The following is a 19,458-nucleotide window of genomic DNA, read 5'->3' as shown; positions in this document are numbered from 1 at the left end:
GCTACAGGATATGAAGTCTCTAAATGTGAAAAGTAATAGAGAGTTGTGAACTCAGTGACATTACTATACATAATTACGATTCCAATAATGTGCAGATCCAGGCATTTCTGAGATGAAATGGGCTCATCTCAACCTCTCTACTGCCACATCCAGCTACAGGAGGCTGATGAAATCTATCATTTAAAGCACTCTGGTTTTAAAGGGCACTTCAAAACCACTTTTTTTTTGTTTTTTTAAACAAGTTAATATCTTACTTTCTCCTCTTTTCCCATCTGTAGTCCTTGTAATTTCTCTGCCTTATAGGTGGGTAAAATGTCAGTTCCTTCCCTGGTGGTTCTATCTGTTACATCTGTATCACATTAACGGAGCCCTGGGATCCACCAGAGGCAGGGTTAGGTTAAAGAAATAAGCCTCTGTGAATGCCTGTTTACAGTGAATTCAGACACAATACCGTTCTCCAGTCTTTTAACCTCATGATCAGTAAAACAGGGGCTATGAGAAGATAAGATTAAAAGTAGCTGATTTTTAGGACCCTGTTTATTTCTGTGACAATTTTCACTCCTCTGAAAAATCCAAAGATGTTACAAAATATAGACAAAAGTTAGGAAAGACTGGTCTCAACTAGACTAGCTAAAATCCAAAACTTCTAAATATATGTTAAAAGAAACAGTACTTTCTCACTTTCAAATATCACTTGAACAAGGCTAATAAAATGTAAAGGTCAAAAAGGAAATGCCTTTAATGAATAGACTTTCAACTTTTTAAACCTTAAACTTTTCATTAGCTTGAGCATAAATAAAGTTTTTTCAGAGAATTTTAAAATACTTGGTTCTCTTTTTCAGTTTATATCTTGCCCCCGGCAAGTGTCTCCCTTTTATTATTTTCCTTAACAAAACCCAGCATTTCTACATAGTATATAGAAATAGTTCACCTAACCACTGGCAGTATAGTTGCTAAACAGGTGATGTTTTACTGTACTTAACACCGGGGAGCTATTTCTTTTACAAAAATGCTTCCCGGGACAAACAACTTATGTATGAATCAAAATGAAACCGCTGAGGAATCTAATGATATTTTCACACAAACTGCCCAACTTTACCCCAAGAGGCTCATGTTCTTCTCTACCTGCAGATAAAAATTTGGGGGAGGGGGTCAGTGTAGAGATTAATTCCATCAATAAGGGAAAACACCAAAAGAAAGTGCCACCGTAGGCTACACCTTTCCCAGGTACCTGTCTCATCTGCAGAGCTGGGGGAGGCACTGTCTTGGGACAGGGTCGTCCAGCTGGACTCCTCGTCACTCGGTGCCAGGTTCTGGATCCGGTGGAGTGCACAGTCAGTTTTGGCCCCCGTTTTAGGGTGATCCTTCTTGGTCTCCGGGCTGGATGATACGGTGGCTATCTGGCCATCTTCAGGGCTGAACTGGGGTCTGTTTGGTTTCTGCAGCAGTAAGTCGCCATTCCCAGCGACGGTGGAGGCCTGGCTCTGGCTTGGCTGGGCCTTCTCTTCCACAGCCCCGTGCTGGTTTCCCAAGTTCTGCTCGAGTTCTCTGGTTGAGGTTTCCAGGTCTGCATAGTAATTCAGGAAGCTCTTGGTTCTTCGGGGCTGGGAGGGTAAAATCTCGCAGCCCGAGGAATCCCGTGGGTGGGGCTCTTTACCCTCTAACTTCTCAGAAGTTATGTTGATGACTGCAGTGGGGCTGACGTTTCTGTTGGGGTCCTGCTGCCCTTGTTCTGCAGCCTTCCGGAGCTGGTTCTCTCCATTTTTCACCAGCTTGATGTTGGCAGAGCCATTTCCCAGCAGGGGCTGTGCAGCCGGATCCGAGAGGCCCATCGCCGCCTGGATGTTAGTCAGTGCATATTTTTTCCTGCATTTGGGGGGTGTGCTGTTCTTGGTTTCTGTGTGTTTTATTTCAGCGTTCAACAATTCATTGTGGGAGGAACGGAGATTAAGGGTGTTTGGTGGTGTGGCTGGGCTATTCCGATTCGTGACGTCTGTCGTTCCGCTGCTGGCCATAAACACTGCCAAAGTGTCTACACCTGAGTCAGCTGGAAAGAAAAAAAGAAAACTGGTCATTAGACGCCTGGCATGATTAAACTACTTAGCATAGAGAGTGAGCAAACATTTCTATACAGAAAATTGAAAGAACCAATGCTTCCGTTGCAGTTTTGTAGAACAGACCCATTTTCCTCTCTCTTTTCAACGTTTGCTCATACATTAAACAGGAGCAAATAAAAGGCTTAATGTGTACACACAAAAGCCAATTTATAGAAAAGCTAGGAGGTCTGAGGGTCCAAATTTTACTTAAAGTAAAAAAGTATCTCTCTTTTGAAATCATATAAAAGCATTTTCTTCCAGCAGCTGGTCTTCGCTTTTTCACAACCTTGCAAATCATCCCCTTTCTAAACATTTACATCACATTTCTATTCTGTCATTCCCTCAGGCAACAAAAAAGTTGCTCAAAAATCCTCTGGGGCTCCAGCTTTCTTAATTAACCTGAAAGGTCACTGTTCAATGAAGCACCATACATCCAAGGTAATTTTTCTTCACCATGTTTAGAAATTGTGTTCTGAACACCAGGAAAAATCAAACCTCCATTAGAGTTTGATAATGTCTTGTGAACATTTCTGACCTGAGCTTACTGTTTGTACTAAACAGAAATTTTGGAGAAATGGCTTAATTGCTCAAGAACATACATACTCACATAAAACTATTACTAATAATGTAGCATCGAGCCCTTGGCTAAAGACGTGTTAGACTCCCCAAAGGAGTCTGAATATATTCCACTGAATTAAAACACAGACTCAGCGGTTTGCAGTCACCACAAGCCCTTGCAGAACTCCTAGGAAATTATCTGACAGTTGCATTTATCTCAAATATTGTTCACACCATCAGTGATTTGTTCCATGCGTCTCTTGCTAGGAAGACAGAAAGGTTTCTCAGACTAGAAGGGAATAAAATTCATCAGCAAGAATTTCTAAGGTTTCAGATTTCTCAGTCTATAAGGAATGACTTCTTTCTTATCTGATCCCTTGCCCTCCAGAGACCTCCGTGGGCTCTACACCAGCAGTAGATGAACCAAAGCACAGCTCCCAACATTCCTGAAATTGTACTATGACAACTCCCTCTTCCTCCACCAGGCAAAACAGAGACCTCCGCAGGGAAGGAAGGTAAGAATGTTCTACTGTTTGGAAGCTTAGAGGTATCCCTTTCCATCATCCGATACTCAGGATGAGCTATTTTAGAAAAGAGTCACCCACTGATTCTAGAGTCTGTGTGCTTCTTGGAAGCTAGGGAAATCTGTACACTCCAGGCAGTGTCCATATTTACGAAAGAATGACCATATGGCCCACAGAGATAGCTAAGGCTGTAACCCAAAGTGGTTAGACTTTGGGCCCCATTCTTTAGAATTATTATTTATAAGGATTCCTGCTTACCCAGCACCTACTGCACTTGGGCTTCATTGAGAATCTGGTTTGTTTTTCCCTTTTAAACACTATTCTGATGACTAAATTTTAAACAAAAATGTATACTGTTTTGGCTACTACTACCATTTTACAGAAAACATATTTCAATTTATAATTCAACCTCACTCCAGAGCAGCATTTGATATGAAAAGGGTCCATATTGAACCCACATGAAGTTTTCCCTGAGACACACAACCATAACATAGGCACACAAGAGAAAATTACACTTAGACTTCTGGGTATTTAGAGTGACATTATTATAAAAAATCTGGCAATCTGCTGGCTTTTTAGAAGGTATGGCAAAAAAATTGCTATGAGGCTATTTTACGGTGTTAGATACTATATCCTAGCAATGTTATTAGGGAGAATTTTTTTTTTTACTCTGCTTATAATTATAAACATTTTAAGAAAGAATACCATCAAAATTTCTTGGTGAGTTAATATTTAAGTGGCTTTTATACCCTGGATGTGACAGATAAAAACTCTGAGCCAACAGAGCTGGAGGAATCAGGCTCCCTGACTTCAGAATATACTACAAAGCTACAGTAATCAAAACAGTATGGTACTGGCACAGAAACAGAAATATAGATCAATGGAACAGGATAGAAAGTCCAGAGATAAACACATGCACCTATGGTCATCTAATCTATGAAAAAGAAGGCAAGAGTATACAGTGGAGAAAAGACAGTCTCTTTAATAAGTGGTGCTGGGAAAAACTGGACAGCTACATGTAAAAGAATAAAATTAGAACACTTTCTAACACCATACACAAAAATAAACTCAAAATGGATGAAATACTTAAGTGTTAAGACTGGATACTATAAAACTCTTAGAGGAAAACATAGGCAGAACACTCTCTCACATAAATCGCAGCAAGATCTTTTTTGATCCACCTCCTAGAGTAATGAAAATAAAAACAAAAATAAACAAATGGGACCTAATGAAACGTCAAAGCTTTTGCACAGCAAAGGAAACCATAAACAAGATGAAAAGACAACCCTCAGAATGGGAGAAAATATTTGCAAACGAAGCAATGGACAAAGGATTAATCTCCAAAATATACAAATAGCTCATGTAGCTCAATATCAAAAAAACAAACAACCCAAACAAAAAATGGGCAGAAGACCTAAATAGACATTTCTCCAAAGAAGACACAGAGATGGCCAAAAAGCACGTGAAAAGATGCTCAACATCACTAATTATTAGAGAAATGCAAATCAAAACTACAGTGAGGTATATCACCTCACACTGGTCAGAATCAAAAAATTCTACAACAATAAATGCTGGAGAGGGTGTGGAGAAAAGGGAACCTTCCTACACACTGGAGAGGGTGTGGAGAAAAGGGAATGTAAATTGGTATAGCCACTATAGAGAACAGTATGAAGATTCCTTAAAAAACTAAAAATAGAGCTACCATATGATCCAGGAATCCCACTCCTGGGGATATATTTCTGGAGAAAACTGTAATTCGAAAATATAGGTACCCCAATGTTCATTGCAGCACTATTTATAATAGCCAGGACATGGAAGCAACCTAAATGTCCATCAACGGAGGAATGGATAAAGAAGAGGTGGTACAAATATACAATGGAATATTACTCAGCCATAAAAAAGTAAAAAAATAATGCCATTTGCAGTGACATGGATGGACCTAGAGATTGTCATACTGAGTGAAGTAAGTCAGACAGAAAATGAAAAGGCAACCTTTGGAATGGGATTTTTAAAAAGGAAAGAAATAGGCACAGAGGGGGACATGATTAAGGTGTCAGATGTGAACAGTGAGGAATGCACTCCAGGATCTGGCCTGAGGAGGGCAGGAGACGGAGCCGGGAAGAGGGTGAAGAGCTAGGGGAAAAGGAAAAGGCCAAGGGGTCAGAGGTCTCTGAAAGGTAAGGGAACAGGTGTGACAGGAACAAGGGATTGCTCCAACCCTAGCTGCATGCACACCTTGGGGAGCTTTTAAAAAGCCCAGAAGCCCAGGCCCCACCCCCTAAGACACTCCCAATTCTGATTCAATTAGTTTGGGATTGGGCCCGTCAGGGTATTAAAATGAAATGTTCTTTGGGTGATTCTAGTGTGTGGCCAAGGCTGAGACCCACTGCAGTAAGTGAGAGACTTGGAAGAAAAAGATGATACATAAGCATATTAATGATTTCAGAAGCTCTTGGAACACTCTGGTCACACATGTCACGTTCCTTGTACATGCACACATTCTCAGCATCCCTCCCTCCTTCCTGGCAAATTTCTGCTCCACCTTTAAGATTCAGGGTAGATGTCACCTCTTTGGGAAGCCTTCTCTTGCCCCTCTAGACAGATTCCAGGGCTGCTGCTTCTACGCCTTTCATAAATCTATCTCCATTTCTCCATAGCATAACAGCATTTCTCACACTGTTTTATTTTTAACCTATTTGAGTTTATCACTAAGCTGTGACTTCCAGCAACAAGCACAGTGGTCTATCATGCAGTAGGCACTCAGTAAATGTTCGCAGAATAAACTGTTGAATAAAATGAAAAAGACAAGTGTTTCATTAACATCTCAAGAAATGTTTACTTAAAAAGCCTAGGTTAAATTTTTGAGTTTCTTATTAAAGATTGAAAGGAAACCACCATTACTGCCTAAATAGTCAACGGTAAATTCATTTTTCCTTTCCTTGAAAAAGACTAATGCTCTCAGAAAGGGAAAAGGTGATCAGTGGTCAGTTATCTCAGCTTTCCCCCCGTGCACGCAGCATCTGGGCAAGATTTAAAATAAAATCCTTCAATACTGTCTAGACCAATTTATTTTGTTCCTCAGCCTCAGCTCAAGAAAATTCCTGTTCAATTCTGTCATAACTCCCCAAAGAAGAAAAGACTATTTAGAGTCAAATAGCCTTTTTTTTTTTGACCCAGAGCAGACTGGTGTACTTCTTTGCCAAACATGATTTCTCACCAGCTGTGATCCCAACAGCTTAAAGTTCTCCGTGCTTTGGTGTGAAGAAAACTGGAGGCCCAGCAGAGGCTCTGGTGCACACAGCACACGTGCTCCTGTCACCCCGTGATCCCCATCACCCAATTCCGGGCCTTCCTCTGTTCCTTATCTCCTCCTGTTTACCATCTGTATCATTAATAACACTGAACAGAAGAGAATTAAGTAGAATGGGAAATAGCAACATAACAGTAATATAACAAATTATGTTGAAAAACAGATGCGCTATGGACGTGGAAATGAAAGGATATAGAATGAAAGATGCTATATTGAGACTCTAATCAAAAGTTGGTGTATTTAAGCTGGTTCCATTTTTCTCTGCCTCACATGATTTTACTATAGTTATAGATCAAAGAAAACTTGGTGTACTACTCCCTATAAACTGGGGAAAGAGGGGAAGTTAAGTCCACTAATACACGGGCTGGATGCTAACTGAGAATTCATGGCATTGCCATTCTCCCAAATTCCCTGCCTGGAAACCTGGGAATAGCCCTTCATGAGTTTCTTATCCTACCAAATTCTGTCAATTTTACTAGAAAACGTTTCTCCAATAAATTGAGTTCCCCCTTCTCACCATCTTTATGGCTGCTTTCAGGTTCTCACCACTTGAAGTTTCCTCCTATATCTCCCAAGCACAACAGTCTCTCAAACTCCAGTCTACACTGACACAGTTCGTCCTCTGCAATTCTAAAAACAAACGGACGGTGCAATTCTCAGTTTAAAAATTTCTACTGGGGCTTCCCTGGTGGCGCAGTGGTTGAGAGTCTGCCTGCCGATGCAGGGGACACAGGTTCGTGCCCCAGTCCGGGAAGATCCCACATGCCATGGAGCGGCTGGGCCCGGGAGAAAAAAAAAAAAAAATTCTACTGGCTCCCTGTTGTCCAAATTCAGCTCAGTATACAAGGCACTTCAAATTCTCCTCTGCTAGCCTAAATCTACCCTTCCCACCACATCTCCTGTCACTGCACCTCCCCCTCCCATCGTGGTCCCTACATGACAGCAACAGTGAACTTTTCTGAGGATGCTAAGCCTCTTTGCAACTCTTTGCCTCTGCACATAGAATTTGTTTCCTCTGCCCGGGAAGGTCCTTTGCCCTCATCTGCTTTACCCCTGCCCTATTTCCTGCCTGAAAACTCCTATAAATCCTTCAAAACCCAGCTCACATGTCCTCCTTTAGGTCTTCTCTGACTCCTGAACATAATCCTCTGTGCTAGGTGTGTGACATGCAGTTCACATCAGCACTTCTATACTATACTATAATATCAATTGAGAGATCTCTCTCCCCTTCAACACTGCAAGCGCCTTGAGAGCAGTGACTGTTTTGTTCACTTTTTATGACAGTTTTATTGAGATATAATTCACATACCATAAAGTTCACCTTTTTAAAGTATAATTCAGGGGTCTTTGGCATATGCACAGAGTTGTGCATTCATCACCACAACCTAATTGCAGAACGTTTTTATCACCCCAAAAGGAAATCCTGTACTCATTAGCAGTCACTCTCTATTCCTCCCTCCCCTAAGCCCCTGAAAACCACTAACCTACTTTCCGTCTTCATGGGTTTGCCTGTTCTGGACATTTCATATAATCAGACTCACACAATATGTGGTCTCTGTGATTAGCTTCCTTCACTTATGTGTATCCTTAAGGACCATCCATGTTTTAGTATGTGTCACTACTTCATTCCTTTTTATGATCAAATCATATTCTACTGTATGCATCTACCACATTTTGTTCATCTGTTCATCAGTTAACACAGGTATTTGGATTGTTTACACTTTTTAGCTATTATGAATAACGCTGCTATGAACATTTGTGTACAAGTTTTTGTGTGGACATATGTTTTCAATTCTCTTGGATATATACCCAAGAGCGGAACTGCTGATTATAATTCTCCCGTGATGTGCACACGTATATACAGACATACATACCATATGTATACGTGTGTGTGTGTGTGTGTGTGTATAAAACCTTGTGAGGAACTGCTAGACTGTTCTGCAAAGCAGTTGTACCAGTTTACATTCCCACTAGCAATGCATGAAGGTTTTGATTTCTCTACATTCTTGTCAACACTTGCTATTGTCTCTTTTTGATTATAGCTACCCAAACAAGTGTGATTTAATTTTGATTTGCATTCCCCTTTCATGTTTATATTCCAGAGTTTCCAGTTCCTTTTACAAAGCCTGGCACATAAGAGCACTCAATAAATGTTTGGTTCATTAATCGTTCACTCATTTATTAACTAAATATTTTTCACTCATTCATTAACTAAATACTCTCTGAGCATCTATTACATGCCAAGGTCAGGAACACAACCGTGTACAAAATAAGCAAAATGAATGAGGAATGAGCAAGCACATGTCCATGACCCTGAGGGCCTGTCTTCAGTACAAAGGTGGCTCTGCCCCTGGATATCTCGAAGGTGAATGGGACCCATGACTTTGCCATCACCTCCGCATCTATTCATCATGCTGTCTCGAGCATAACTCACAAAGATGCGACATCCATTCAAGAGGCTCCAGAGCTCAGTATACGTTCAGAGCTAAGAGTGTGACGAGAGCTCATATTATTCCTGCTGTCACTCTCCTGCATGCACGATGCACAAACATCTGTTATGACCTGGCACGTATTTCCTTCTTTTCTGGTAAAAGCTTCACAGTTTTTCTTGAGAATCAGCCTCCGTCCACGCTCATTCATTCATTCAACAAATATTTTTTCGTGCCTTACTATGCGACAGATACAGTTCTAACTGCTGAGGAGACAGCAGTGAACAAAACTGACAAAATTAAAATATCTGCTCTCACAGAGGAATTCAGCTCCTGTGTTTCAGGCAGAGATGACGCTACCCCTTATTCACGAGGTCCATGGCCTAGGCCCAGCCAATCAGAGGAGCACATCTCCATGGCTGTGGTGACTGGATCAAGGAAAAGCATATGACCAATCCTAAGCCTTCTGCCAGAATGATCAGAAGAGAAGTGCTCTCTTTTCTCTTTTTCTTGAACTAGACGATTTATAAGCCTAGAGCTTTAAGAGGTCACCATGAAGAGACACCTGTGTACATAAGACCTAACAAACGGGCAGAGAGAGCCAGGAAACAGAGAGAAAGTGAACATGCCCTAATGACACTGCTGGAATCCCTGAAACGAGTCATGCCTGAAACATGAGGCGCCAGGACTTCCAGGGTATTGAAGCCAATAGATTTTCAGCAACTAAAAGAGCTGTAGTTAATATAATGCACAGAGTATTTTTTATGAAGCCTAACTAAAATTAGGTAAGCCAGGGTCACTTTAATTTCATGGCTAACTAACAAAGCTTTCCTCAAACCCTGAGTCGCAAAGACCCCAGCCCTGAGATGTAACCCCGTAACTCAGGTGACATCCTAATACAAACCCATGCTGGAGCCCGGAGTTAAACCTGCCCTCCCCGCTTCTCTTTTCTGAGACCTCTAGCCTCCTGTCAAAGAAAGTTTGTCAGTAATGACAGGAAACTCCTCTCTTCAATAACCTCCTGCTCTCCCTCTGCTCCCTTGGCATGTTTAACAAAATTGGAAATTGACAAACGGGCCGGGGAAGCTCAACGCCTGACCAATTCTTAAATGAGACTTCACATTTTCTTCATTTTTTAAAATTTTTCTGCTATACAACTTTATTTCCACTGAGGAGTTAACAGCAAAACTTCTGCCCTGAGGAATGTTGCCTTTTGAACTAGACCTCAAAGTATTAAGGAAATGAAGTAAACTCAGATTTTTTTTTTCTTTTAGGAAGGAGAGGCAAGATAAAGCTGGTTTCCTGAAATTACTCATGAAAGTAAACTCTCAATGTGACAAAAATGATAAGAACTTCTCTATGAACAAAGGAGGCGAAGGTTATTAGGAGGCAGCTTGGGTCCCTGGGTCAGAGAGATCACAGGATTAGAACCTTAGAAGTTTTTAAACCAGGAGGACAACCTCCCCAGGCTCTAAGATAAAGAGGTGATTTCACCCACTAGGTCTGACCCACCTAAGGGGTTTCCCATGCCCCGTTCAGCTAAACTGCCTGAGGGCTCACTCTGCCCAACATCCCAAGTGGATCTGAGGAAAGTCAAAAAAAAAATGCACCAAACACTTTTCTTCAAGAAACTCAGGGCAGAGACAAAAGGATACATTATTAACAAAACTCCCAATGTCTAAAGTAAGCACAGGGTCTTACGAGAAGGTATTAAGGATGAGGACAGAGGTTTAAGGAAGACTCCCACAAAAGGAACAGCTGAGCTGGGTCTTGAAGGATAGGGTTAGGGTTAGGGTCCACCGGTGGACAAGGAAGAGAAAGGCACTCCAGGTGGGAAATTAACCTGGTATTCCAACATCACACCCAGCAGATGTAGTCACCTTGGGATATTATATGCTTATCCCAAGGATATTTTCTTTGCTCAATTTCTAAGCTGTTTTCATCATTTCATCTTCTTCTAAATGATGTCTTCTGAAGACAACTGTATTTCTTAAATATAGCTCTAGAGTTTTATGGCCACGTTTGATTAACATAGTCAGTGATCAAGCTGGTTTAGGTGAGGAAAAGTAGGTAAGCTAAAGTAACAACACAGATTTTCTTGAAAAACTGATAAGCTGGCCTCAAGTCAATTCCAAAAGAGAAAAAACAAAAAAACATTAGACAATGGCAGTGTCCTTGAAATAGGGTAATTACTCTACTATGTCACAGGCTGAGACCTACTCGGAAGGGACTCCCATGTTGAATCTCGAAGGTTCAACAAGAATTTTCCAAGACATATAAGGGTATACATTCTGGCATGTTTGTTTTTTTAAAGGCTCTTTGTAGTCACAGCTCCTAAGAGTTGAAAATGGGCTTGAAAGCAAACCTTATCCCAATTATTGGTCCATACTCTACTTCACTAGCTGCCATTGGATTTTCACGTAAAAAATGGCTGGAATGATACTCTATTGAAATAAAAATACCGTTTTCCTTGTAAAATGTGTTACATCCTATACCAATGCATGATAGTAATAGGTGTTATTAAAAACCACGCTGGGCTTCCCTGGTGGCGCAGTGGTTGAGAGTCCGCCTGCCGATGCAGGGGACACGGGTTTGTGCCCCGCTCCGGGAAGATCCCACATGCCGCGGATGGCCGCTGAGCCTGCACATCCGGAGCCTGTGCTCCGCAACGGGAGAGGCCACAACAGTGAGAGGCCCGCGTACCGCAAAAGAAGAAAAAAAAAAAAAAGAAAAAAAACCCACGCTGGATAATGGTTTCATTATCTCTTATATAACTACCAATGAATAAAGCAATTTGAGTAACAACAGTTAAAGTGAATAATTGGTATAACAAAATATAGTGACAATGAGACATTTCTATAGGTTATTTGATTAGTTCGCCTCTATTTAGAGGAAAACACATCGTTTACATGTTTGCCAGCTTTATTCTTATGTTTCCATGCTGAGTCTATTTTGCAGTGTAATAAAAGACTTTAAATGCTAAAGAATTCCTAGAAGGAATTCTTCTCAACACTTAAAATGTATTCGTCAAAGGACACATGTATTTGCTTTGATTTTGCAAAATTAATATACTTATTCAAATATGGATTTACAAAGAAAATCTACTCCCTGCCCCTAAACCGGCTTCTAAGAATTGCCTCTAAGTTCCTAATTTTCCTGTGTGAACTTAGGTTGGTCACATTGTTTTCAGCTGTCTTTAATAAAAGGATATTTCTGGTCACTCAACTGCCTCTACTTAGCTTAGTGTTTATTTTATTATGTTTTAATTTTAGTTCTCTGTTGAGATGTAACATGCAGTGTTACATAAAGGAGAAAAAGACTTGGACATACTTATTGAGCTTAATTTTAGAATTTAGGGACATTAACATCTATTTGTCCATGGTTTAAATTTACTTACTTAGAAAATCAGAATTTGCAGAGGGGTATGTGCCCTAACAAATATAGAATCTACCTAGATCTATTTGCCACTTACAGTCTTATATTATGTTTAATTCAAAATGTCATTGCAATTGCTTTTTTCTTATTATATTACTATGAGGCTAAGAATTAAATCCCACACCACACTGTATGCAGACTAGCATACATCACAACACAGAGAAAGGGGCATACAATGAAATTAAGTTGGTTTTCTTATTAAGGCCTCAAATTAATCAGCATTAGATCCAGGGAGAATTCTGAATTGGGAGTTCTATTCTAGACAAACCCCGCAATGCCTAAGATGCTGTTTATGCAGACTCACCACCAATGCCTCCTTTGTTCAAATTTAACAGTTCACAGGCTATAACATGCAATGCTACATGGCAAAATGTGACAGAATTTTAGTTTTCTGTTATAGTCAACTAAAATGTTTTCACATTATGATATTAGTAGAGTCATGCAATTAATACATGCATGCAGTTAAGTTCAATTACTTCTTCTATCTTATTTTAAAGATCCACCTTTCTAGTACATTAGTGAAAAACAATAAAAAAGCCAAAACATGTTATTATAGTAAATCATAAGTTTAACATCAAAACAATTATCTAGTATATATATCTGTTAAAGTTTTAATAGTCAACTAGTATGCTGCACTGAAACATGTGAAAGTATATCTGACCTGGAAGTACTTCTGACATGGGTCACTGGACGTCAGCAATGGTGCAGGAAATAGGTTATAATCTGAAATCTGAAAAGAGGAATCATTTGAGAAATTAAAACCCCAAATAACAAAGCATGAAAGGAAAAAAGCATAGCATTGAAAATTCTTCTAAAAGCTGTTAAAAATGTTAAGCAAATCTTGGCAGACAGTGTCCAAATTTGGTTTACTTATAGTTGGCCAAACCACTTTTGACTGAAATTTGAATTCCTGCTTAACCACATTTCCCACAAACATTTCTTGAGATTTTTTTCCATACCAAGTTTAAGTTATCTATCTATCGATCTCAAGTTTCCAATGCCTTTTCTCATTAAGAACACACAATTCAGAAGCCAGTAAAGAAAAAAACTGGTAAATTTAACCACATAAAAATTTAAACCTTCTGTTAAGAAAAAAAAAGAGGCTATAAACACAACAAAGAAAAAAACAAACTGAAAGAAAAATTCATTACAAATGAACTCATTTACAAAACAGAATCAGACTCACCGACATGGAAAACAAACTTATGGCTACCAAAGGAGGAAGGTAGGAGGAAGGATAAATCAGGAGTTTGGGATTAACAGATTCACACTACTATATATAAAACAGGTAACCAACAGGGACCTACTGTATAGCAGAGGGAACTATATTCAATATCTTGAAATAACCTATAATGGAATAGAATCTGAAAGAGAATATATATATATATATATATATACATAAAAAACTGAATCAATTTTCTGTACACCTGAAACTCAACGTTGTAAATCAACTATACTTCAATTAAAAAAAGAAAAGTTCACACCATAGATGACATAAAAAGGTAAATTCCCTTTATATAGAATGAGTTCTTTGAAATTAAGAAAAATATAAACAAGCCTGTAGGAAAATGAGCAAAGGACAGAAACAAGTCCTAACAACTAACCTCACTCAAAACTGAAGAAAATGCAAATTTAAATAACAATGACTTACTAGTTTTCCTGTAGCTAACTGCAAAGATTAATAAGCTTGATAACACATAATCTAAGGCAAGGACACTGGAAATAGGAATTTCCAAATCTTGCTGGTGGGAGTAAAAACTGGTAACACTCTTTGGAGAGCCATTTAGAAATATATGAGCAAATTTAAAATGCATGGACCCTACTGCTCAGCAATTCCTTTCCTAAGAATTTATTTTACAAATAAAATTACATAGACTCTACTGTTCTAAAAGCAAAAGATCAGTAACAACCTAGCTGTGCATCAGTGGATAAGTGCTTCATTAAACTATGATGCAGCCATACAATAGAGTACTGTGCTGCCATTACAAAAAAATGAATCGAATCTACATGACCTGATACAAAAGGGGCCTTAAGACACATCACAAAGGTAAATAATATGCATGATCGAATTTGAGTAAAATTTTTAAAAGCATATACATATATATATATGTGTGTATGCATATACACACACACACACACACACACTTGCATTTACATAGAAAATGTCTTAAAGGAATAATAAAGAACTACATACACTGGTCAACTGCCAGTTTACCACGTTAGATACATAACAAGGAAAACTGAAAACAGACTTTGTTTTCAATGAGTTGCTATCAGGAATGTCACTTAGAATAACAAACTGCTGTATTAATTCAAATGTGGACACTGCATGATTCCATTTATATAAAGTACAAAAACAGGAAAAACCTATCTATTATGTCAAGAGAGTTTGCCCTGGAGGGCAGGAAAGGGGAAGAAGCAAGAAAGTAGCCTCTGGGATGTTGTGATGGTAATATACTTCTTGATCTGGATGTGAAAATTCATCAAGATGTAGCCTTTTGTGTACATTTCTGTATGCTTACTATACTTCCATGAAATGTTAAAAAAAAAAGTTAAATGTTAGTGGTTTTCTAAAGCATTATTCAAGTTGAGAAACTTTATATTTGCAAAGACTAAATTCTAATTTAACCTTTCCAAACTAGTAACCTTTAATGGGCATTACTTCCAACTTATGATTTAGATAATGACCTGACAACCTTGTCTACTGGTCCACCATACATTTTTTAATTATATTTTCACATATTGTGGGTAAGGCTCATTACTTTGGTATAATTAAAAGGGTGGGCTTAATTTAAACCGTCCTGAAACAGCAAGAGATGTTTCCTCTATGTACCTTTGCTTCTGCCCTATATCTTTCTCAACTCCTTAAAAGTATTTCACAATTCACTTTTCCTTTCTTTCAGTTTTTGTCTTCAGTATACCTTCAGTTATAAGCATAGCAGATATGAGGTGATAGCTATCAAGAAAATGAATACCAATAAAGTAGAAAGAAAGCTAAGAAAAGGCTTTACAGGAGTATTTTGAAAAGGCTTGAACAAAAATTAAAAATTTGCATATCTTAGTTTGTATTATACTTAAAATAAAATATTCATTTTTTCCCCAACACAGAACAAACTCTGATTTCTGTAAAGTTAAGAATTGGACATTCTGCTAATCACTTCATTTTTAAAAAGGCCCTGTGCTGGTATTATCATCTGACCAATATTTAATCCATACGTGCCATGAATTATGCTAGAAGCACGAAGCACTTCAGTGAACAAAAACACATTCTTCCCTCTTTTGGAATTTATAGACTAGTTGGGGAGACGGATATTAATCAGATAATTAATCAAATCAGTGTGTAAGTATATATGTTCTAGAGGAAAAGAATTCAGTTCTATGAGAAAATGTAATGAAGGAACAGGTGATATAGAGAGCCTGGAGAGTCAGGAAACATTCCCCTGAGAAAGTTAAATTTATGTTGCAATTTGCAGACTAAACAGGATTTAGCAGGATAAGGTTATTAAACACCTAAACGCTACGCAAGGCACTCCCTAGCCCTGGAGATGAAGCACAAAATGCAGAACTATTTTTCCCTAGGTGCTTATATCCTTGATGAATAAATGTAATGTAGTAAAACAGTTTCCGAGGACTTTGCAGCATGCATTAATTCTACATAAATAATAACCTGAGAAAGTATAAAAGCACTCAAGTATGGTTTTAAGAATATTCGATAGCAGGTAGCCACTAAGTGCAACATGGAGCTACTAACACTTGGAAGGTGAGATTTTAATTTTATTTAAGTATGCAGTTGACCCTTAAACAATGCAGGTTTGAATTGAGCTGATCCACTTACACCTATTTATTCTTCAGTAATGAATACTGTTGTAGTCCTACATGATCTGTGGTTGGTTGAATCCTGGGATGTGGAGGGAATGCTTAATCCCTGAGCAATCCCAGTATTGCTCAAGGGCCCACTGTCATTAATTTAAATATAAATTTATAAACTGATGCTTGACTCTTTGGGGGAAACATTTTAAATAAGTTTGGAACTTCTTGGGTAAGTAAATCTACTTCCAACTCTAAACCTTATGATCAAGTATTTCCAGTGAAAATTCTACATCTGAGTTGAGTGTTAAAACATGCTGATCTTGGAGCCTTTGCATGAAAATAAATGTAAAATATCTCAATAATTTTAAAACATTGATTACATGTTGAAATGATAACATTTTGAATATAATGAGTTAAATAAGATGCATTGTTAAAATTAATTTCACCCATTTTTTAAAACGTGGGTACTAGAAAATTTCAACTTACATATGTGGCTTGAATTATATTTCTATTGGAGAAGTACTGACCTAGGGAATGTAGGTGGATTCTGAAACTTTACCCTACTCAAAATACTATCTTCTTTTCCCAGAAAAAGCAAAGCAAATGCTCCCTCAGCTGTAAGCTAGAGGAGGTATACCAGCTTTCAGAGGAAGTGCCTTTGTTTCCATAAAAATCACATACTGAGTTGCCAAGACACCCAAGACCCAGGGTAGGCCACCACAAGCTCCACGTTAAGAATATAACTGTGGGAATTCCCTGGTGGTCCAGTGGCTAGGACTCTGCGCTTTCACTCCCGGGGCCTGGGTTCAATCCCTGGTCGGGAAACTAAGATCCCACAAGCCTAGGGGCGTGGCCAAAAAAAAAAAAAGAGATATAATCATGATTTCAAAACAATGAAATTAAATGAATCAATCTAGCAACAGGTTTCCCTTCCAGCAGTGTTTTTATGTGTCGCATTTAGGAAAATCCATAATGCTTATGCGCCTTGTGACAATGCCATTGGAGCTCAATAAATGTCCGACATGACCATAGAGGAGCAGCCTAAGCAGAAAGCACTAGTAAACAAATAAAGAAGTGAACAAGTAAACTGAATGCCCACTTGTATTTTGGTTCAGTATAAGATGCTATGTACTTTTCCTCCCCATTGGACATAAATATAAAAATTCAAAATTATATACATATATATTAGTTCAATGTTTTATATGATAACACTCCAATCCTCAATGCCTTTATTTTTGTCAATATGATACGCCCAGACCAAGAATGCTAGAGTATACAATCTCACTATAATCAGGCCTTCATGTGCTCCATTTGCCTCAGTAACTGACTGGTCTTTTTATTTGTGATATTGTGTTTGTAATTTAGAATAAAAAGAAATTTTCACTTATTTTTATTGTGTATTTTACCTTTTTTCAATATGTAATTATACACTGTACCCAACAGGCTTCAAACAGGAAGTAGATGACACATTCAAATTGCATATTTTGAGGAGGGTCTAATTAAAGGACTATTTTTTTAAAACAAAGTGGGCAGAATAGGAAAACGACAAGAGATAATGCAGATCCCAGGACCAGTAAAAGCAAGTTACCACTCCTGGTCTGCAGGAAGAGAGAGCAGTGTGCAGGGTGAGCACTGCCCACCACCACCATGGAGGTTCACAGCCAGCTTTCAGCAACCTTGTGCAAAACTGGTGTCTTCTCCTTCTCTCACTGCCTGATCCTTTGGCTATAAGGATGAGAAATTACTCCTTAGTAAGCTAAAGTTGTGTGTAATTCCTTTTTTCCAAAAATAAATGAAAACTCACAAGTGTTCATCCATTCAGATCCAGCTCAAGTACTGCATCCTTGATAAAATGTTCTCTGAATACCTACTTGTTTAATCACTATTATCCCACCACTAAACTTTCTACATACTTCTATTATTATGCTTAACATTAAATTTTTATTTTTAATTTTTTTTTCCCAACAGAGGGTAAATACCTTGAAAGGAGGACTGCCTTACTTATTTTTATTTTTTTAAATTGAGGTATAATTGACATAAAATTATATTTTCAGGTGTAGAACATAATGATTTGATATTTTTATATACTGCAAAATGATCACTACACTAAGTCCAGTTAACATCCATCACCATACACAGTTACAAAACTTTTTTTTATCTTGTGATGATAACTTCCTATGTACTTTTAAAGGATGCCAGACAAACAAAAGATATAAAATAAAAATAAGACAAAGAATTTCACTTTACCTCTCTTCCCCAAATACAGTTAAAAAAAATATCTGACAAATTCCTCTCAATTTACTTCGCTCTCTGTCCTGTGCACCACCTCTTTAGACCCGTAGTACTTCACCTGGTTCCATAATTCCTATCATGGCCTCAGTTTAATCCCTCCTGACACCTCCCCCCAGATCCATCCCAGCTCCACAACGCCAGACAAACACTGCTCTGTTCACAATCACTCCCAATCCAAATGCCTCCAGAATAAAGTTCTCTCAGCCACTGAGAACCTAACACCCACTTGATTCTAGAACTTATTTTTAGAGAGCCCTCTTTTCTCACTGGTTTTTAACCTGGGAAAACTATCTGGGGAAATGAGCCACGTTAAGTGTGTCCTAACATATTTCTGAGTTTATGGACCCTCCCCAGCTCATCTACCTTAGCCTGGTGTTGGGCCCACAGTAGGTCTAAATAGTTATTTTTAGACACTTTGTGATCTTCACAATTCTGAGGCTGCTTGTCCTCTTCCCAGCTTAAGAATATTGGGTGGGGCTTCCCTGGTGGCACAGTGGCTAAGAATCTGCCTGCCGATGCAGGGGACATGAGTTTGAGCCCTGGTCCGGGAAGATCCCACATGCCGCGGAGCAACTAAGCCCGTGCGCCACAACTACTGAGCCTGCACTCTAGAGCCTGCGAGCCACAACTACTGAGCCTGTGCTCTAGAGCCCGCGAGCCACAGCTACTGAAGCCTGTGCTCTAGAGCCTGTGCTCTGCAACAAGAGAAGCCACCGCAATGAGAAGCCCGTGCACCGCAACAAAGAGTAGCCGCCCCCGTTCACCGCAACAAGAGAAAGACTGCACACAGCAACGAAGACCCAGCACAACCAAAAACTAAATAAATACATAAGCCTGTGTTCAGACCATCATTTAAAAAAAAAAAAAAAAGAACAAGTATGTAAAATTGTATCTCACTCTGCAGGTGGGTTCTAAAGTCAGAAAATGAGGCAAAACTTGACAACAGTCAAACTTACTTTGAAAAATCCTTTAAATTGCCTTAGCACAACACACAGTTTCCATTA

At 38.9% G+C, this 19,458-nt stretch overlaps 1 protein-coding gene across 12 annotated transcripts in view; it reads right to left on the bottom strand.

Annotated features, from left to right (window-relative positions):
• APBB2 (amyloid beta precursor protein binding family B member 2) overlaps positions 1–19,458 on the bottom strand; it is a 375,435-nt gene that overhangs the window by 186,794 nt on the left and 169,183 nt on the right. For all 12 annotated transcript variants that reach the window (XM_060012656.1, XM_060012655.1, XM_060012657.1 and 9 more), the window contains 2 exons: positions 13,014–13,082; positions 1,232–2,047 (listed from right to left, as the gene is read on the bottom strand). In XM_060012656.1, the coding sequence (XP_059868639.1) occupies positions 1,232–2,047; positions 13,014–13,032 (835 nt within the window). In that variant the 5' untranslated portion in view covers positions 13,033–13,082. The remainder of the gene's footprint in view (positions 1–1,231; positions 2,048–13,013; positions 13,083–19,458) is intronic.

Source organism: Delphinus delphis, chromosome 5 (assembly GCF_949987515.2).
Source record: "Delphinus delphis chromosome 5, mDelDel1.2, whole genome shotgun sequence".
NCBI classification, from domain to species: domain Eukaryota; kingdom Metazoa; phylum Chordata; class Mammalia; order Artiodactyla; family Delphinidae; genus Delphinus; species Delphinus delphis.
Note: the sequence above shows the minus strand (reverse complement) of the source record. Positions and strands in the feature narration are given on the sequence as shown.